General features: G+C 43.5%; 4 protein-coding genes across 4 annotated transcripts; 3 read left to right on the forward strand and 1 right to left on the reverse strand.

Moving 5' to 3' along the window:
- Positions 1–31: 31 nt before the first annotated feature.
- EAF02_007439 (uncharacterized protein) lies at positions 32–1,231 on the forward strand (the record flags this gene model as incomplete). The annotated part of the gene is made up of 1 exon (XM_038903487.1): positions 32–1,231. The coding sequence occupies one exon, from the start codon at positions 32–34 to the stop codon at positions 1,229–1,231; it is 1,200 nt and encodes a 399-aa protein (XP_038756966.1).
- A 681-nt stretch (positions 1,232–1,912) lies between these two features.
- EAF02_007440 (uncharacterized protein) lies at positions 1,913–2,416 on the forward strand (the record flags this gene model as incomplete). The annotated part of the gene is made up of 4 exons (XM_038903488.1): positions 1,913–1,926; positions 1,990–2,137; positions 2,227–2,317; positions 2,373–2,416. 4 exons carry the CDS (start codon positions 1,913–1,915, stop codon positions 2,414–2,416), a joined length of 297 nt encoding a protein of 98 aa, XP_038756967.1.
- Positions 2,417–3,121: 705 nt separating this feature from the next.
- On the forward strand, positions 3,122–6,126 carry EAF02_007441 (uncharacterized protein; the record flags this gene model as incomplete). Its single annotated transcript, XM_038903489.1, has 2 exons — positions 3,122–3,423; positions 3,474–6,126. 2 exons carry the CDS (start codon positions 3,122–3,124, stop codon positions 6,124–6,126), a joined length of 2,955 nt encoding a protein of 984 aa, XP_038756968.1.
- A 3,295-nt stretch (positions 6,127–9,421) lies between these two features.
- Positions 9,422–12,458, reverse strand: EAF02_007442 (uncharacterized protein). The gene is made up of 2 exons (XM_038903490.1): positions 11,118–12,458; positions 9,422–11,048 (listed from the first exon to the last, which is right to left on the reverse strand). Exons 1-2 carry the CDS (start codon positions 11,783–11,785, stop codon positions 10,004–10,006), a joined length of 1,713 nt encoding a protein of 570 aa, XP_038756969.1. The 5' UTR covers positions 11,786–12,458; the 3' UTR covers positions 9,422–10,003.
- Between the last annotated feature and the right edge of the window lie 5,714 nt (positions 12,459–18,172).

Raw genomic sequence — 18,172 nt, forward strand, 5'->3', positions numbered from 1 at the left:
TCGATACATTTCATAACAATTATAATCTAAAATGGTTATGGTAGGAACACGCAGCATACTGAGCCTGGCATGGCTCAGTCTTCCAATATTTGCGAGGGCATTGTCGATGGATCCAGAGGCCTCACCATCCGCAGATACTGAGCTCATATGTCCTACAAATAATCAAGCTGAATGTTACCCCCGAATCTTTCAACCAACGAGAGACTTCCAACTCATCAAGCCTGGACAAGATATTCCACCAGGCCTTCACGTTCGGCTAAATATATCTTCTGGCTTGAAAGAAGCTCGCTTGAATATTCCAATGGAAGGTGATGATGTTACGCTGGAGCTTGACATACCTACAGAACAAGCCATGGTCGTCATTGAAGATGCCGAAGTTGAAATCTCGGAAGACCTGCAGCCACCCTCGAACGCACCAGCGTACAGCGGCCATGGGAAGATACAGCCCCCACCACCCTCATCGTCTGACTTTGAATCATTCCGGACTTCTCTTGCCTCGTTGAAAGAGCAAGATGCTTCCCTCGATTCGGCTTTGGTTTCACTTTCGGAACTGTCACACGACATTTATTACGGATCTGAACTTATGGCCGATGATGAGGCAGTTTCTGCCCTGATATGTCTCATGGCCATGGAATCCTCGAGGCCTGGAGATGAAAATGACCATTCAGCCTCCGCCGCTCTCTCCGGTTCTCTACAAAACAATCCTACTGCCATCGGCTCCCTTTCCCTGTTTCACGATATCGTTATGAAACCTACTTGTCCTGTCCTTCGTGAAAATGGACTAAGTCTTATTCCTGCACTCCAGAAGAAGCTGTCAGCCTCCACAACATCACCTTCATCTCTCAAATCTCAAATTTCAGCCCTTAGTGGCCTCTTGAAATCGCCAGAAATCCAAAAGTCTTTCCTTGAGCAAGATGGCACTTCATACCTGCAGTCCGTCTTCTTGAAGTCTGGATCTCAATATGACGTCGTTCGAAAACGTGTTGTACAGCTTTTGATGGACAATTTCCTAGATGATAGCATGGGGGCGCGGATAGGTGTTTGGCCGAAGGTAGATGTAATCCAGAAGGGGGAGAAGGATTGCAATGGTGACGTTATCAATGATGAGTGTTGGGCTTGCTATGGGAAAGAGTTTTATGGAACGGAAGGTGGAAGAAAGGAATGGATGGACGAATTTTTGGAAAAGATAAGTCAGGGTAGTCAGAGCGGGGGGAGAGACAGGGAATTATAAATACAGATGTAACACACGCCTGTTTATGTATGAATTTATATACAAAATTGAATTAATGGCCAATCCACTTCCAGAGGAACCGCGGCTGGCAATTTCCTTGTGACAAATAGTAATTTGTGCTGCGTTGCGATTCAAGCTTTTCCCCTAACGTGAAAGATATGCGAAGAAACCGGCTTCCCGGCCATCAGATGTACAGGGAGGATATGAAAAATATCACGGTATTCTCACCTCGGAAGTGAAACTTCGCATACCCACGCCCCAGACGACGCCATGTCTTGCGGACAACTGATTCTAAGATTTCATAGAACTTCTAGCCAATCCTACTATCCAACATACTTTCTCAAGCACATTCAGCGCAACCAGCAAAATCCGGTATCATGAAAGAAAGAGGTCTTGGAGGCTTGGCAAAATTGTGGTAATTGAATCGGGAAGAAACTTAAACATGATATGCAAATTTAGAAGAAACATCTGAAATTCTGTCATCACTGTTGTGGTGCAGAGCTCCCGGTGAGGCAGTTGACATTTACACTCATCTGGACCGTGCCCGCTCAACACTTATGCCTGAGGCACAACATACCGACATCATCACTTTTGGTGGTGGTCAACTCCATTTTCGAGACTCAGTACTCTACAAGCTCTCTACAATATCGAACCTTGCTTACCAGCTTCCAGTCTGCAAAAATGTTGTTCTTCAGGTGAGTGCGATCCCACAAGCAGCTCCGAAGTTGCAGCAGCTAATATTTCTCCACTACAAATAGCTTCTTTAAAACCTTGGTAGATCACGAAGTTACAGTCGAGCTCAAGAACGATATCCAGATCAAAGGCATATTGAAATCGGTAGACCAGTACCTAAACATCAAGCTGGATGACATTCAAGTGGTAGAGGAGCTTAAATACCCACATCTGGTCAGTAGTCCAGCATGGGCGACAGCAACGCAATGAAATGCGATGGGCTATGTGCTTCGAGTTTTGTGATGCTAATGATGCGCGCATAGTCATCGGTCAAGAACGTTTTCATAAGAGGAAGTGTCGTCAGATATGTACATCTTCCTGGCGGCGTAATCGACACAGCACTTCTGGAAGATGGTAGGTCCCCTATACTGACCGAATACTATGTATGGAGGCTAATGATCAATGATAGCTACTAGGAGAGAGGCCGCACAACAGGCGACTAAAGGGAAATGAACGCATACACTCAGAGCGGAAGATAAGTTGATGTGAATGCTTTTCCTTCGTGGGAAGGATATACGCTATAGATGATATTGAGAAGGCGGATGGGAAGAGGGGCATGATCAGCAGGATAGGCACTGCGACCGGCCAACTCAAACCATTCTATATGTTAATGAAGATTTATGGGAAAGCAAACACGGAAAAGTAAGTTCAGCAATACGTTGCTTCGAATTGCTTGGGTTGTAAGGAAAAAACATCAAAATTTCATAATTCACCCCAAATTCGCTGAAAGTCTCAAGAAAAGACACCTCGAAAAGTACTGTATGAAGTTGTTTGTGCTTTTATAAAATCCAAAAATCCATGGGAATTTATTATTGGTTCTGCCCCTCCAGATTTGTGAATATTTTGTCGTTCCATGTCAGGTGATAGCGTGGACCGCGCACTACTTTTCGTGATTTCTTATCAGACCAACTCAGATGAATCGCCTCTAGACAATCTATCTTTCTTCGGAAATACTTTTACGGGTTCAAGTAACTTGCCAATAACTTCGGGGTTATAACAATTGATTAAACTCGATTCGAGACTTCCTCATTCTTCAATGGCCTAGATAAAGCAGTCTTAGCTTTGCCCTTCACCCTGCATCTTAAAATACAAACAAACAACTACCGATGGCAAACGTTGACACTTCACAATTCTAATACCGCACAATTGTAAAATACTATGTTTCGGAACCCCCGAGAGAACTCAGCTAAATCTACCGACTCTCATTTGAAACCATCCACCGGTAGACCACCCACGCCACCCGGCACTCCCTCAATTCCTCGACCGGTAGTTACAATGGCCCCTCGAAATACAAACAAACCGACTACCCCGCGACCTGCCAAAAATTCCATTGTCTCTGCTTTCAACAAGCAATCATCGAAGAAGAGTGCGACAGCGAAAACGCCAGTGAAAGCCAATGGCACCATCCTGAATTTCTTCAAGAAAGTGGACAACCCCCTCAAAGACGATGACTCTCTTTCGTAGCCCAACGATCTGGCGTGGCATCACGTTTTCCTCCTCGCGGACCCAGTCCGGGTCTGGACGAAGGCGATCTGTACGGAGCTAGCGAAGAATTGATAGATGAACGTTACAATGAGACCGAAAGGTCGATCAAAAAGCGTAAACTTTCAAACAGTCCCAAAATTGAAGGGTTCGAAAGTAATCTCGCTACGCCTTCAATACCAACCGAGCCATGTAGTCCTTCAGTCAAGAATCCTTTGCCAACTGAAAAGACTACAACCGCAATTAGAGCACCACGCCGATCAGGACCGTTCTTGGATGACTCTGATAGCGATGGGGACTTTATGGAAGGCCCCAAGGCCGAGAATCAAAACCAAGGGCGAACACGCGTGGAGGACAAGGAAACCGGAGATCCTCTTAAAAATGGCATTGCAGAATTAAACATTGAGAAAGGGCCAATTCTTAAAGATACCTCCGCCGCATCATCTACCGAAATACTCTTACCTTTGGAAGGTAGCGTTTTTAAGCCCCGGAAGAAAGTTCCGGTTGCAAGAGCTCAAGCGAAATGGGAAGCATTACAGCCAAAGAATACAAGGACCATGTCATCATCGGAAGATGAGGAACCAGAAACGTTGAGAGATTCAAAATACTTCGATAGTAAGAGCAAAGGGAAGATAGAGTCGGAATCGGAATATGAGGAGCCCGATACATCAAAACCCTCAAAAAAGGTCGATAGTAAGGAAAAGAGCAAAGGAAAACGAAAAAGGAAGAGCAACGCACATTCTGAAGTTCCAGTCTTAAAGCAGGAGAATACAAGTGTAGATACATGGGCAACCTTTGAGGATATGGGTGAATTTCCTGACGAGGATCTGGATGGTGAAGAATTTCTAGAGCGCAAATGGATGGAGGAACAAAATAACCTAGAACCCGATGAAGCGCAGGAAGATGAAGATTCATTCAATGGATTCGATGACGATGACGGCATTAATGGCAATACAGGAGAAGGAAATGTCTCTGCTTGTCCTCTGTGCGATGCGAATTTGAGCAGCCTTACTTCAAATGAAGCCTCAATGCATGTTAATGCGTGTTTAGATGGGAAACCCATACCTCTACCAGCAAAGATTAAAGCAAAAGCATATTCAGAATCAAGCGAAGCAAAAGTGGTAATGCCCGAAGTTGCCAGGAACCGTTTTGCCAAGAAAGCAGCAGTTCCAAGACCAGGGCAGGTGAACCCAATTGATCTCAACAACGAGGGAGGATCTGCATTTTCCAAAATCATGTCAGGCCACGCAGAAGATGCTGCTTGGGCTAACGCTGCAGATAAGGAAAAGTCGTCTCGAGGAAAGCCTGCACACCAGAGGACTTGCCCATTTTACAAGATCATGCCTGGACTGTTTATCTGCGTTGATGCATTCAGATATGGTGCAGTTCAAGGCTGTAATGCTTACTTTTTGAGTCACTTTCATAGCGATCATTACATTGGTCTAACTTCTACCTGGTCACACGGTCCTATATATTGTAGCAAAATCACTGGCAATCTCGTCAAACAACAACTGAAAGTAGATCCAAAATGGGTTGTATCCATTGAATTTGACGACAAGATCGAAGTGCCTAATACACAGGGCGTTTCAGTGACAATGATTCCAGCTAATCATTGCCCTGGAAGCTCGCTTTTTCTCTTCGAGAAGACTACTGGCGGTGGCCAAAGGCCTAAAGTTCAACGCATTCTTCACTGTGGCGACTTTCGAGCTTGTCCGGCGCATATTGCTCACCCTCTTCTAATGCCCAACATCGTCGACTCAGTCAATGGAAAGACTAAACAGCAAAAGATTGATGTCTGTTATCTTGATACTACATACCTGAATCCCAAATACTCATTCCCATCGCAAGAAGATGTCGTAAAAGCTTGCGCAGATATGTGTGTCAGTCTTAGTAAAGAAAGGGCAGAAGAAAGTGATGCATGGGAAACAGTCAAGAGAGAACGAGCAGGATCCAAGATGACGAATTTCATCAAGCCTTCTATGAAGATTGAGGCTGAGGACTCTGACACCCCAGAAACGTCTTCTAAGAGCGAGAAGAAAGCTCGAGGCCGTTTACTTGTTGTTTGTGGTACCTACAGTATTGGCAAGGAACGCATCGTACTTGGTATAGCTCGCGCTCTAGATTGCAAAATCTATGCAACTCCAGGAAAAATGCGTATCTGTGCCGCTTTAGAAGATTCCGAACTTACAAGTCGCCTGACATCGGATCCTCGGGAGGCACAAATTCATATGCAAATGCTTATGGATTTACGGCCCGAAACTTTACAAGACTACCTTACTGGTTATAAGCCCCATTTCACACGTGTTGTGGGGTTTAGACCAAGTGGTTGGAGTTATAAGCCACCGAATTCTCGGTTTGTAGATTCTCCGCCGATTCACACGATTCTTACTGCTACAAATTGGAGGTCGGAATACAGCATGGGAGAATTGGTACCGCAGAGAGGAAGTACAAAAGAAGCGCAATGTTTCGGAGTACCATATTCTGAACATAGCAGTTTCAGGGAGTTAACGATGTTTGTTATGGGTTTAAGAATTGAAAAGGTGGTTCCAACTGTCAATGTCGGTAGCGAAGTTGGGAGGAAACGAATGAAGATGTGGATTGATAGGTGGCTTACGGAGAGGAGAAAACATGGAGTACTGAGATTTGGAGATAGTAAGGAGGAGGGAGTGGTTCAGTGGTAGAGAGCGGATTACTTGGATACTAAACAGCTTCTTCAAGGTTTTAGTTTCGAGTTATAGAGTTCCAAGGTGAACTGTAGAAAGCTTCCTAATGTATGTTTCGAAGAAATAGCGACAAAAAGTGTTTAAGTAAAAGCGTAAAAGCACAGCAGGGAGGAAGAATTGTAGTTAGGTAGTTGGTTATGAATTAATGACAATGACAGATACGATGATATTGTGTATGTTTCAGTCAATTGCAGGTATCATACTGACCTATATTCCCACCGAATGTTCTTTGTATTTGACTTTACTGCCACGGGTACTATCAACCTCTTGCCTCTTGTTCAAAGTGCTGAGTTCATCTAGGCACACTTCTACTGCTCAGGGGTAGCGAGCTCTTGCCACATCTCGAAGAGCCAATTTAAAAAGCCCAATCACAATCTTTTTACGAATATTTTGGCTTCTTTAGTACCTCTGAGTTATATATTGATTAATACAGGAGCTTTCATTCTTGGTATATACTACATAGTCACAACTTGAGGCTGATGATATTATTTAATAGTGTTTTATTAATCAACTTTACAAACAGCTAGCTAGTTAATAGAGTTATGAAAAATACTAGGGACACCCTTTTCTATAATCACTATTTACTATCATTATTAGTATTTACTAAATCCAATAACCAACCACCTACTCAGCCCCCAGCTAAATTTCAATACCAATACAAATAATAATAACACATACATAACACTTACAAATTACATAAAAACCCGCCTCCATTCAAGAATTCACCAAAAAAAAATCATAAATTCAATCTACCTACTGAGCTACTGTAACTACCTAGGTAAAACCAAAGCAACGCAAGCACAAATTCCCTTACCCGAAGTCTCGGGATCCCCCTTGTTTCTCATCCCTGTCTGTCCTTTCCCTCCTTCCCAAATTTCCCCACACACCAGTTACAAACACCCACGGCAGACGAGTTTTTCCCCATATTTTGTGATGACATGATTTTCGGTGCGGATTTTCAGGGTACGTCGTGATCGGCGGTCGGATGCATGGAGATGATGGAATGATTGTCAGGAACTGCGGTGGGATCCTTGTATTTGATCCCTTGTATTTGGGGACCGCCCGTTGGGCGAGGGGGTTGGAGGGAAAGGGATGGATGGGTAGAGATGGAGATGGAGGAAAGTGGATGGATCGTTTAGGGATTGTTGATGATGATGATGATGATGATGATGATGATGATGATGATGATGGTACGCATATGTGTTATGTATCATGTACCTATGTATATATGTATGTATGAACTCTTGTTTATTGATATTTCTAGATAATCATATTTGGAAATCTGATTTGAGCCTACGACACTGCTTGAGACGCTTGGTAATTTACTCTACATACTAATTATGTAGGGAGTGATCAGGTGCAATTTTCTAACTACAAATTTCCATGCATATTTCTTCTCAGTAATGTATGTATAGAAACCCGTCGAAATTCAATTACCATTCATATCCATACCTACCTAGGTGTCTAGCACTCCACTCCACATACATATCAAACGCAAACAAGCCAGATCCAAAAAGGGGGGGAATTCCAATAACAAGTAGTCCCATGACCACTCTTCCGTATAAATAATATATTCTAAAAGTAAAAAAGCTTCGATAAAGTGGGGGCAAGAGGGAAGGAAGGGACTTGGTCTTGGGTGTCTCAATTTCCATGTACGCAGTATGGTGTCTTGCTTGACTCTTGGACCCCGTCTAGTCCGCCTCATTGTCGATCGGTCTAATCGTTTCCGGCCATTTCTTGGGGTAACGTGGCGTGCATTGCATGGGAGGGAGGTTTGAGATGGGGTAATCTACGAGCGTGCTTGCCTACCTATTTGAGCTCTCAGAGTGCTTACCTTACTCTATGTAGCTCGGTATGGTATGATATGGTATGTAAGGTATGTAAGGTATGCTCGGCAAATTGTGGGGTTGGAATTTGGAATGGGGAAGGGGTGGTCAGATGTCTCAGGATGTGAAAATGAGGGGAGAGAGTCCCAAGGAGCGAGGGGGGCTCGAGAGGAGAAGGAATGGAGGAGGGGAAAAAATGACAAGTGTGAAATGCCAATGGATGAATGCGATTTGGAATCCATTCTCCAAATGCGCGACGGATCGAAAAGGAGGCTGAGTGATGTACCTGGTTAGCGCGTCAACTAAGTCACACAAATGTACTGACGAGCTAGGTATCTCCGTATGCGCGCGTCTTCTCTTTGCCATCCCGAGGTTGAGCTAGCTAGCGATCGAGCTATCTAGCTATCTAGTTACTTACTAATGGAATGATTGACTGACGCTCTGCATCTGAAGCTCTCCTTAGTCCTCTAAGGTTACCCCGGATTTATAGGTAGATACGTGATCATGTACGATTGGACACGACGACGAGACCGACTACAAGATAGAGAATGAAAACAAGAAGAACATGAAAGAAAGACAAGACAAGACAAAGAAACAAAAGCAAAAGCAAAAATAATGATAAAGAGGAACAAGTTCGTGTCTGCTATTGTCTCTCAGAGGTATCTCCTTTATTCCTATTTATCTCTTGATCTTATACTCTATGTAGTCTAGTATAATGACATATACGCATACATACATACATAATCTTGCTTGGTTGCTTGGTTGCTTGCTTGCGTAAAATGTTTCCCCAACTCCCAACTCCCAATTCTCTATCTCACCTATCTCACCTATCCCATACCCTTTCCCCATCATCCATCCATCCTCTCTATCATCCATCCATCCATCATCCACTCTCCCTCTCCCTCTCCCTCAACCCCCCCAAAAAAAGTAAACATAAAAACCCCACCCAAAAGACCCCTAAAACCCACTCTCCCTCACAAAACTCGCCACATAAACAAACCTAGAACCTAGTAAACCCAGCAGCGCACCCTTACTGCACTGCACTGCACTGCACCATCAATCAACCCATCCATCAAATCTTCAATCAAGATCGACATGCCGAAAGATCCCACAGAAGAAAGGCGCAAAATGCGGAATGCGGGATGCGGGATGAAAGGATGTGGCATTCTAGAAGTATAGGAGGGGGCGACAAAGGATAAAATTTTAGCACGACATACTAGGCTATCGGTACTCAAATTTCATAGAATGAGATGGGAAGATAGAAATCATAGGGGGAAATTCTAGGAATGATTGTAAAAGGATGAATGAAAGAGGCCGCAAAGTTTTCTCATCTAGTGTAAGAATATGACGACACTTCATCAAAGCCCGTTTGATCCCTTACATGCCATCAGATCACAACATAACCACATTACTTTGCATCACATAGCTCTAGAGATTATTTGCTTTGTATATTGTTCATTTTTGTTGACTACTGTATTGGTGTATATGCTCAATAGGTCGCCAATTTATTTCTCCTCTCCCTTTCTTCCCTAGGTATGGCGTGCGCCAATTCGCATGATTGCGAAAATGCAGTGAGGTGTGCATTTGTATAGTGTGCTTGTGCACCACCCATGGTCCCCATCGTACAGTGTAAACCCAATTTTTTCCTCCTCAACCAAAAGATAAACCAGTCTCTCCTATACCCAGTGAAAGCCCAACCCCCAATCGTAACGAATTTGCCCGAACCCTTTATATGTAACCCATTGCCAGAGTACAATTTTGGCTATCATCCTCAAGCCCTGAACCCATTAAGAGAAAACCCCGTTCCCAAGCCAAAACGCCGACCAATCCCAATTGTGGTTCCTGAACCCGGTGTGTAAATGCAGCATCTAATATGTGCTTTAGTATTATGTACAAAAGTCGCCGTATATACGTCGACATTATATTTCGATCAATAATTGTATCGTGTGCATGAGTTGACCCTTGGAATGCCAGTGAGGCTTTCGAGAGCCGTTGTCCAAACCTGAAAATTAGCGCCTCCATCCGACATTCCAGATGACATGTGCGATGTCCTTTGCTGTATTTACAGTGTCGACAACTTTTCCAAAAAGTCCTTCAGATACAGCATCATCTTCATCTTCTTCATAGGGCATAAACATGCCGGATGGCGTTCTCCTCATACCAGATGGCTCCTCGTTACCAACAGAGTCCGAGGTGCTGAGACTGTGGAATCGATCTTGCGCAATGGATACGCTATCTTTTCTATGAGCAAACGCATTGGGTGGTTGCCAATCGATATCATCATCGTCTTCATCATCGCCTAGAAGCATTCTTGTTGATGGTTTTGAAGGCTTCAATGTGTCTTGAGAGGGTGACGGTGACAACTTTCCTCCGTGAAAAGACCCACTGTGCTTCATGGCTGTTTCCTGTGGCTCGGGGGTATCTGCTCGGTACTTGAGTGTTGTGGATGGTAACATTGCAATGGTTTTGCTATCAGTCATAGAGTTGACTCTGGAAATTATCCTCTTTCTCATTGGTGGGAGTTGTCGTTTAGAAGTGCTTCTCTTCATCATGATAGCTCCATCATCGGAGTCACTATCGTCAAAGTCTTGAGTACTGTAGTCCAGTTCGTCATCATCATCGCCCTTGACTTCCAAAGCTATACATTGCGATACTTGTTCATTGAAACTAATGTGTTTCTTTTCAGTACCGGGGGTGATTAGTCCTGACGAGGTAACCGATGAAAGCATACTCAAATCAGCTTGCTCAGATTGTCTACTTGCAAATTCATAGGGAACGTAGTCAGATGCAGCCCTAATTATGCCAGGGCGTCCATCCCCAGATTGCTGTGCTTGGACCGCAGCAGCAGCTTGTTTGAGCAATGAAGATGATGACAATGACCTTTGAAGCATTATTTCAGACATGCTTCGTTTCTTGAGAATTGGCTTCTTTTGCAAAAAGGAATTTGATTTCGATAGCCTGCTGCTGCTGATAGGAGAAGTATCTGGGGCGTTGAATGTGGTTGGTCCAGCTTGAAGTGGACCATATAGCCAGGTCACATCACAATCCTTCAACCTACAAAATGTCAGTTATTTTTCGATTCAACCTACTCACAAGAGCAGCAGTATAAACATGAAAACCTACCAATTAAGTGTTTCGGGTGAAACGGTCTTGAGTCTATATTTTGCCTTCATCCAAGTTCTCCACGAAGCATTTTCTAGTCGTTCATGATTAGAGTATTCGCCCCCCTTTGATACAATGAGTTTCCATGATGCCCATATATCCTCTTCTTTCCAATTGTGTGATAAATAATCAACGTGCCGCGAAGGTTTCGCCTGTAGTGCTGTGTCATCCTCGGCATGTGCGTGTGGTACTTCTGGGGATCCAGGTCGAGAGATTATAGAGGTACCGTTTGAGATGGGTGAGACAGCATAGGAATCGCCGGTATGTGGACAGGTTGGTGGCTCTAAATCTTCAATTTGATCGCAATATCCTATGTCGTCATATGTGGGAAAGTAAATTCGATCTTCATCGTCTGCATCGTCGCTATGATCGAGTGACAAGCTGCTAGCTGGCGTTGACGAGTATGAGGGAGCGACAGAATCGGCATGAAGGGTTTGGGGAGACGATGGCGCCGAAGACGCCGAGGAATTACTGGGGGATATTATCGGGTTGAATTTTACGCTATTTGATCGAGATAGAGATTGTGAATATGACGACGGTTGTGTGACGAATTTGGGCTGTGAGTGTGATCGACGAAGCGGACTTGACGAAAAGTAGGAGTTTTCTTCCGAATTGAGGACTATCGCCATTTTTGCGATAATACCTTCCGGTGGAAGAGTTGGGTTGATTGGTGGCGGAGTATGTGGTTTAAGGTCAGAACGACCTGTGGTTGAGAAAGATAACCTCCTCTTCGTTTGACTTTTTCACCGTTTCTACTATTGCCGACTTCCTATTCCGCTGTCTCAAAAGTTGTATAATAAGTATGATATCAATCATAAACTCGAATACGTCCAGAATACTGAAAGGTTGTTTGCGAAAGTGTGGTTGGTGGTAGGTTGGTAGTTATTGTGGTAGGTAAGATTGGGTTGTAGTAGAGATTCTCCACAATTGACGTTTCGATTGATGAATTGAAGTGAACTGCAATTGATCTTGTAGGGTTTCTCAGGATTTCCGACTCCCAAGTGATCAATAGGATACAGCAGCAGGTTATCGATTGGAAAGAAAAAGGGTTGATTTTGGTGTTTAGGTTTGTAGGTGATAAGAGAAACGAGTGAATGTGGAGAATGGAGGAATGGAGGATGGAGAATGGAGGATGGAGAATGGAAAGTGTGAAATGTAAAAGGTAAAATGGAAAATGGAGAAATGAGAAATCGAACGAGGTGAGTAATATAAATCAAGTGAGGATTGATTCTGAAGAATTTAGTTGGAAAGCCTTTTTCTTTGGAGGAAGTTTATTCTTGTACTAGGAAGAGTAGTATAAGTAAAGACAAGAAAAGAAGTTCTCGACCCTTGGAATTTAGGAACTTGGACACTCATGAAGTGGCTTTGCTACGGAATTTTTCTAATTGAAAAGTGGGCGGGAAGTGGATAGTGAGTTGCGAATGGAATGAGTGGATGAGGTGAGTGCGTGGATGGGCGAGGGCGTGTGGAGTGAGGAGTGAGGGGTGAATTTAATAAAACGTCGTGATTGTCGAGATTGAATGATCGTGAACATGAATGAATATTGAATGAATTTGGATGTGAGCGTGAGGGGTGTGTGTGTAGCCAGTGGTAGATGGTTATATGTCTAGGAGGTATATGTGTAGGTAGTACAATCATAATAATAAGTGGTAAATGGTAAACGGTAATGAGTTTCCAAGGTTGTGCGTTTATCTAATAATGTAGTGGCTACTATTATGTACTAGGTAGGTATTAGAACTTCGTACATGACCAAAAACGTTAGATCTCTATCTCATACCAAGAAAGGTTAGATCTCATCGATGGAAATAGATGTAAAGTACGAGACTACGAGTATGCCGTCGATATATCATATACCTAGGTAGGTCCAGTCTACACATGAGCGAAGTGTTTGGTCTCGTCTGTACTTTGTATTGAATCTAGGTACTATCTACAGATAATAACAAGTACGGAGAGCATTGAGTAGGTAGGGTAGTCAGAGCTCCCTAGTATTGTATGGCATTGACACACTTTGCATCATCATCACCATCATCATCATTCATTCATTCATTCATTCATTCACTTACTTCCAATTGATTTCATTACTTAAGATTAGCTACATACAATACTACAATACATATGTACGACACAATCAACATACACCCCAGAATTCCTTCTCTTTCACCACCTGACTCTCATTCTGCTCAATGAGGAAGTGTCTGTAGAGAAAGGAATGTTAATTTAAAATTAACAATTCCACGTCGAATACTCGCATTCATTCCCTATCCCAATTTGATGGAGTCTGAGACAGAGAACCCAAAGAAATCCCGCGTCAGAGCATGCAGGTCTACCTATAGGTCCCTCTCTTCTCCTCTTCTCGTGAACTTTTACCTTTTATTCCCCCTCAGAACTTTACTATCAGTCAACTCTATAGGCCTAGGTATATCTAATCATCAATAGTATCAAGATCTCTAAACTCTCTCCATCTTTTTATCTCTGATAAGGTATGGACTCTAGCAATGGGCCGTTCTACAAGCTTTCCAATTCCTGGAGAAGAACCTTGGAAGACTGGGGAAACGAAACACTTTCAAACATTCATCACGCCATGTTAATTCTTGATAGGTAGAATGGGTCAACCGACAGCTACCCAGACACGAATATGGTGTAGAGAGAGGGGGAGACTGTCTCGATTGATATCTATCTAGGCCTGAGCGTTGTGAGCAACTTTATTCTCGCGGTCTTTTTCCATTGTTTCCAGGTAGTGGCTTGTCGACTAGATAGTCTCATACAAAACTTATCAAAATTCTAACAAAGCTGCTCTTTGATATATCGATCAATGTGTGGAATGAACACGTTTTGGGATGCTTTGTTACCTTCGTCCACGCAGGAACATTCCGGTAGATTACGTGAATATGTGCTACACTGCAGTGATTCTACCTAACGAATCTTGCAGAGTAAACTCTGTACTTCGTACGCACCTTGAACTTCATACTTACATCTCCCGTCTACTTTTGCATCATCATATCAAACCACTAGTATTTCTCACATCTCATGGCCTTTCGTATTTTATATCCCAGTATCTGACAGGCAATAAAACACCTATAGCGTCGGAGACCGAGGCAGATCAGCCATTCCAGACCGATATGGTGGAAGCGAAATGCTCATCATCGATCAATCACCGAGAACTCCATGTTTATTAATACCAGGTTAATCAGATATCACATCGGTCTCAAATGCGTAATGGCGAACCATTGCTACAAATGATAGAAGGTCTATCTCGAGGGATAATGAAGCCGCTCGCTACCTCCTGCCTTGATCCTACTAATAGATATACCAAGCTCACTAATGTTGCTAAATTGGCTTTCAAGATGAGGAGAACAACGACAGACGACAAACACTTCAACATACGAGCCCGATTCTCCGAACCTAAGATTCTCCAAGGTTATACCCCATCCGCCAATCACATCTCGTTGTTCCTCTCTTTGCGGGACAATGTGGGGATCATTGGAGACGAGCAAGGTCGAATACTCACTGGCTGCAGGAGTAGGCTGGTGGCTCGGAGAGAAAATTCTCGTTGCCCTTGCCACTAAAAATGCCAATTACCCCATGAGGTGATGGCTCAGATTCAAGATAGCCCGGAACGACCATTAGTTTTCTAGTTCCTAGATCACCCCTGAGAATATCAAGAAAGAATCCATGTTAAAACCTTTTATATCGCGAGTGTTTTACCGAACTTCAGTCGTGGTTGGGTTGGCTGTCTTGTGCCGGCCATACTTCAAGTGTCTCTTCGAGCAGCATAACAACCCTCAAGACAATGCCGTTTAACCTCGATTCACTCCAAAATATGTCAGGCCTATTGGAATCAATATCTCCCCCTTTATTTCCTATTTCCGGATTGAAGAATGAACAGAAATGTCCAATGTTCTAGTCAAAGCTTGTTCCATGATGGGAAAAGTATGTTTTGGAGTAGTTGAGTTTATACGGTAGGCTATCCCAGAATTCACTCATACTAATCACACTCGTTGGAGTAGTTGGAGTAGCTCAGTAGTTGGTCACGCAATAATCTTATCTCAGAATACTTTATTCGCTCGCTTTGACAGAAACACATGCAATGGCTTAAGAGTGGCAGCATGTAAGAAGTTAGAAGGTCGGCTATCTTCAAACTCGGCCTATACGTATATACCTACCTAGGTCGGTCCATGGCTAGGGAATCAAAGCTCAAAGTATAATCCATCGATGGTCTGGGGAAATTACCAAAGTGTTCTCAAACAGTTCTGCGTCGTTGATTGTGTTGTAATTTTAAATTCAGACCATTCTCTCCTGCTTCTCTTCACCAAACGCCGCAAGTGTATTGTCGGCATTGAGAGCTGACAATTCTAGATTGTTACTTTCGGCGCTTCTTTTACAAATATGGGCCTCAATCTACTGATAGGAAACCGAGACCGACGGGAGATCGTCTATTTCCAACTTCCAAGAAATATGCAGCCTTTTGACTGCACCACTAAGGACCTCGAGCCATCAATTGCGCCTCGGGTTTGACCGATGAAGCATTTCTCAGATCGTAGTTGTCCGAAAACAATGACATTGTAGTAGTTTCACTTCCGTATTGCTATATATGAAGGTCAACAACGTCCATACCGAGCCGGTACGCATTGTCCTTTATGGATGATCTTGGACAATCAACCCGTGCCGTCGAGCAACTTGCGCTGTCATCTCTGCATAGTCCTACCCAAATACGACATCTGCATGATCACTGACATCTATGGAGAAACACCCGAAGCCTCTACCGCCCTCACCTTTCTGTTTGTTCATCCATTCGATATCCATCCATCTAACTATGGTGAAGCAAAATCAGGTTTGAAAATGAACTAAACACTAGAGAAAGTTAATAGGTGTGCGGACACCTATGAAAGGTTTAGAACTATCAACGTCTGTATCTGATAAGGAGCTCAAGAACAAGCATCCAATAACAGGCAGGCATCCATGAGTATATCACTTCCTGCAGCAACTATTGAATGCTCAAGGTTACGAAAGCTCGATATGGAACGAACATTGGGCGGGCACATAAAAGATGCGGCACTTTGTCATATTAATAATTGGTTCATACAAGTGGTCAAACACGAGTGTATTCTTGAGTACTACACATCCCGCATTTCGAAAAAAGTGGTTCCAAATCTAACAAGTCCCTTACAAAGCTTGAAAATTGGTTCTCAACTTTTCTATTGGCAGCTAACACAAGCCACATTGTGGACTCTTTGGATTGGATTTCTAAACAAAGCACACCTGCAACTTGATGTGCCGAGAAGTCTGCCTCATTAGGGACTACAGCTTATCAGTTTATCGGAAGCTCGTTAACGACGTCGACATATTGTAGCTACAATATCCAATGATAATAAGAAGGAGCGTCAGAACTCAAACTATAAAGTAGTGGAAGCAGCTATATGCTTACAGTGGCATTTGAATGCAAGTTCAGGGTCAACCTGACTCATATCCCCGGAAATCTTTCGCCATCAGTCCACCAGTGCAGGAAATATCTAGCCAGCAATGTAAAAATTGTGATTGTGATTATCAGACCGCGACAGCTCTGGGGAGGGGCAATCGAATTGAATCAACAGGTGAGCCTTATCGACTTTTCAAAAGACTGGATGTGTATTCTGAACAGACTCCCTAGTACGTTAATCGTGAATGAAAATTTCAACGGCTGGAAGATGTCGGGTACCCGGTAGATGCGAATATTTTATTTTTAAAATGGGAAAGTTACATCCGACCGATGACAATCTCAAAGCGGTATCCCGCACAGTCAAGAGTAATTTATCCGGCCGAATTGTGGAGTCTCTGAGCAAATCCCATACAGTAGTACGGAGTCCATGGCGACATGGCGCAAGTGTTTTCCATCTCATTTGTATGTCGAGACTCGAGAGTATTGGAGGGCTGAAGCAGGCGTTGTTGCATAAACAGACTATCAAGGGTTCAAAGGTCTCGATCAGTCTATTGTCGAGTGGGGGACGGGGGCGGTTTGGGACAATTGAACAATTGAACAATTGACCAATCGATAACAAATTGATAGGAGAAAAAGTTGCTCAGAACTTCAGAAGTCATCCACACCAAATGCAAGAGCAAGGCTTCTGATTTACCTATTATCTATTATCTATTATCTATTGCCTATCTGGGATTATGGTATTATACTATTATGGGATTATACTCTTTTCCACAATTCAATCAATACCGACTGCGACCTAAGTACTCGGAGACTGTATGTAGGTAGTAGGTACATGAACTGCACATGAACTGCACATAGACTGTCTACTTACACCTTATCTTCTTTTCTCTTCTCAAATCTTGCTGAAATGTTATGTTGTCATCAAACATGACAATTGGATTGACTAATCAATCATTCACCTCCTAATGTGCAATGTCGTTCATAGCATGACCTAGCCTTACCCTCGAGCTCTTCACTACCTCAAGTGTTGCAGTAGTAACCAGCCTTTTCAATGAAGCCACCCCACTACATCGAGGTAGTGGTCATTCATGATTCATGTGCTTCTTGTTTACAATAATAGACACCTGCCCGTTGCTACCCCTCGCCCACACCACGGATATATCCTTGGGGAATTAATCTAGATCCCCTCATAACCCCAGCATATCCAGCCCACGCTGATCTCCCCTTACCCGTCGAGCCCGTCACACATCATATGATAACGGTTCACCCTCTGCGCCGTGCTACGAACTCCTGGCAACGACGCAACACAATATAAATTCCCTAGGCCTCACCATGGTCGTGATTTGCATAGATAGGCATTGTTCGCCAAGTTTCATTCATGCACCTTCACTCATTTGATATTCACAATACTGGAAAGAGTCTCTCCTGGATTCCGTATGTTGGTATAGAGGGAAGTCATTCACACACCGCATATAATTTTAAGCAACTGACGACGCTTTCGGTAATCGGTCCCCTACCATGCGAAAGAAGTTGCTTGGAATGCAAGTGGCTTGCGTATCACATCTTGGTTTGATGGCTTGAAACTTGCCGGTCGTAGATG

Source organism: Botrytis sinoallii, assembly GCF_014898435.1.
Source record: "Botrytis sinoallii strain Bc 23 chromosome Unknown BSIN_012, whole genome shotgun sequence".
Lineage (NCBI taxonomy): Eukaryota > Fungi > Ascomycota > Leotiomycetes > Helotiales > Sclerotiniaceae > Botrytis > Botrytis sinoallii.

What these genes read in the sequence shown, in the direction of transcription:
- EAF02_007442 (XM_038903490.1), bottom strand. Translation starts at nt 11,785, where the DNA reads ATGGCGATAGTCCTCAATTCGGAAGAAAACTCCTACTTTTCGTCAAGT. An exon ending in TCACCCGAAACACTTAATTG is followed by an intron (nt 11,049 to 11,117) that starts GTAGGTTTTCAT and finishes GACATTTTGTAG; the next exon opens with GTTGAAGGATTGTGATGTGA.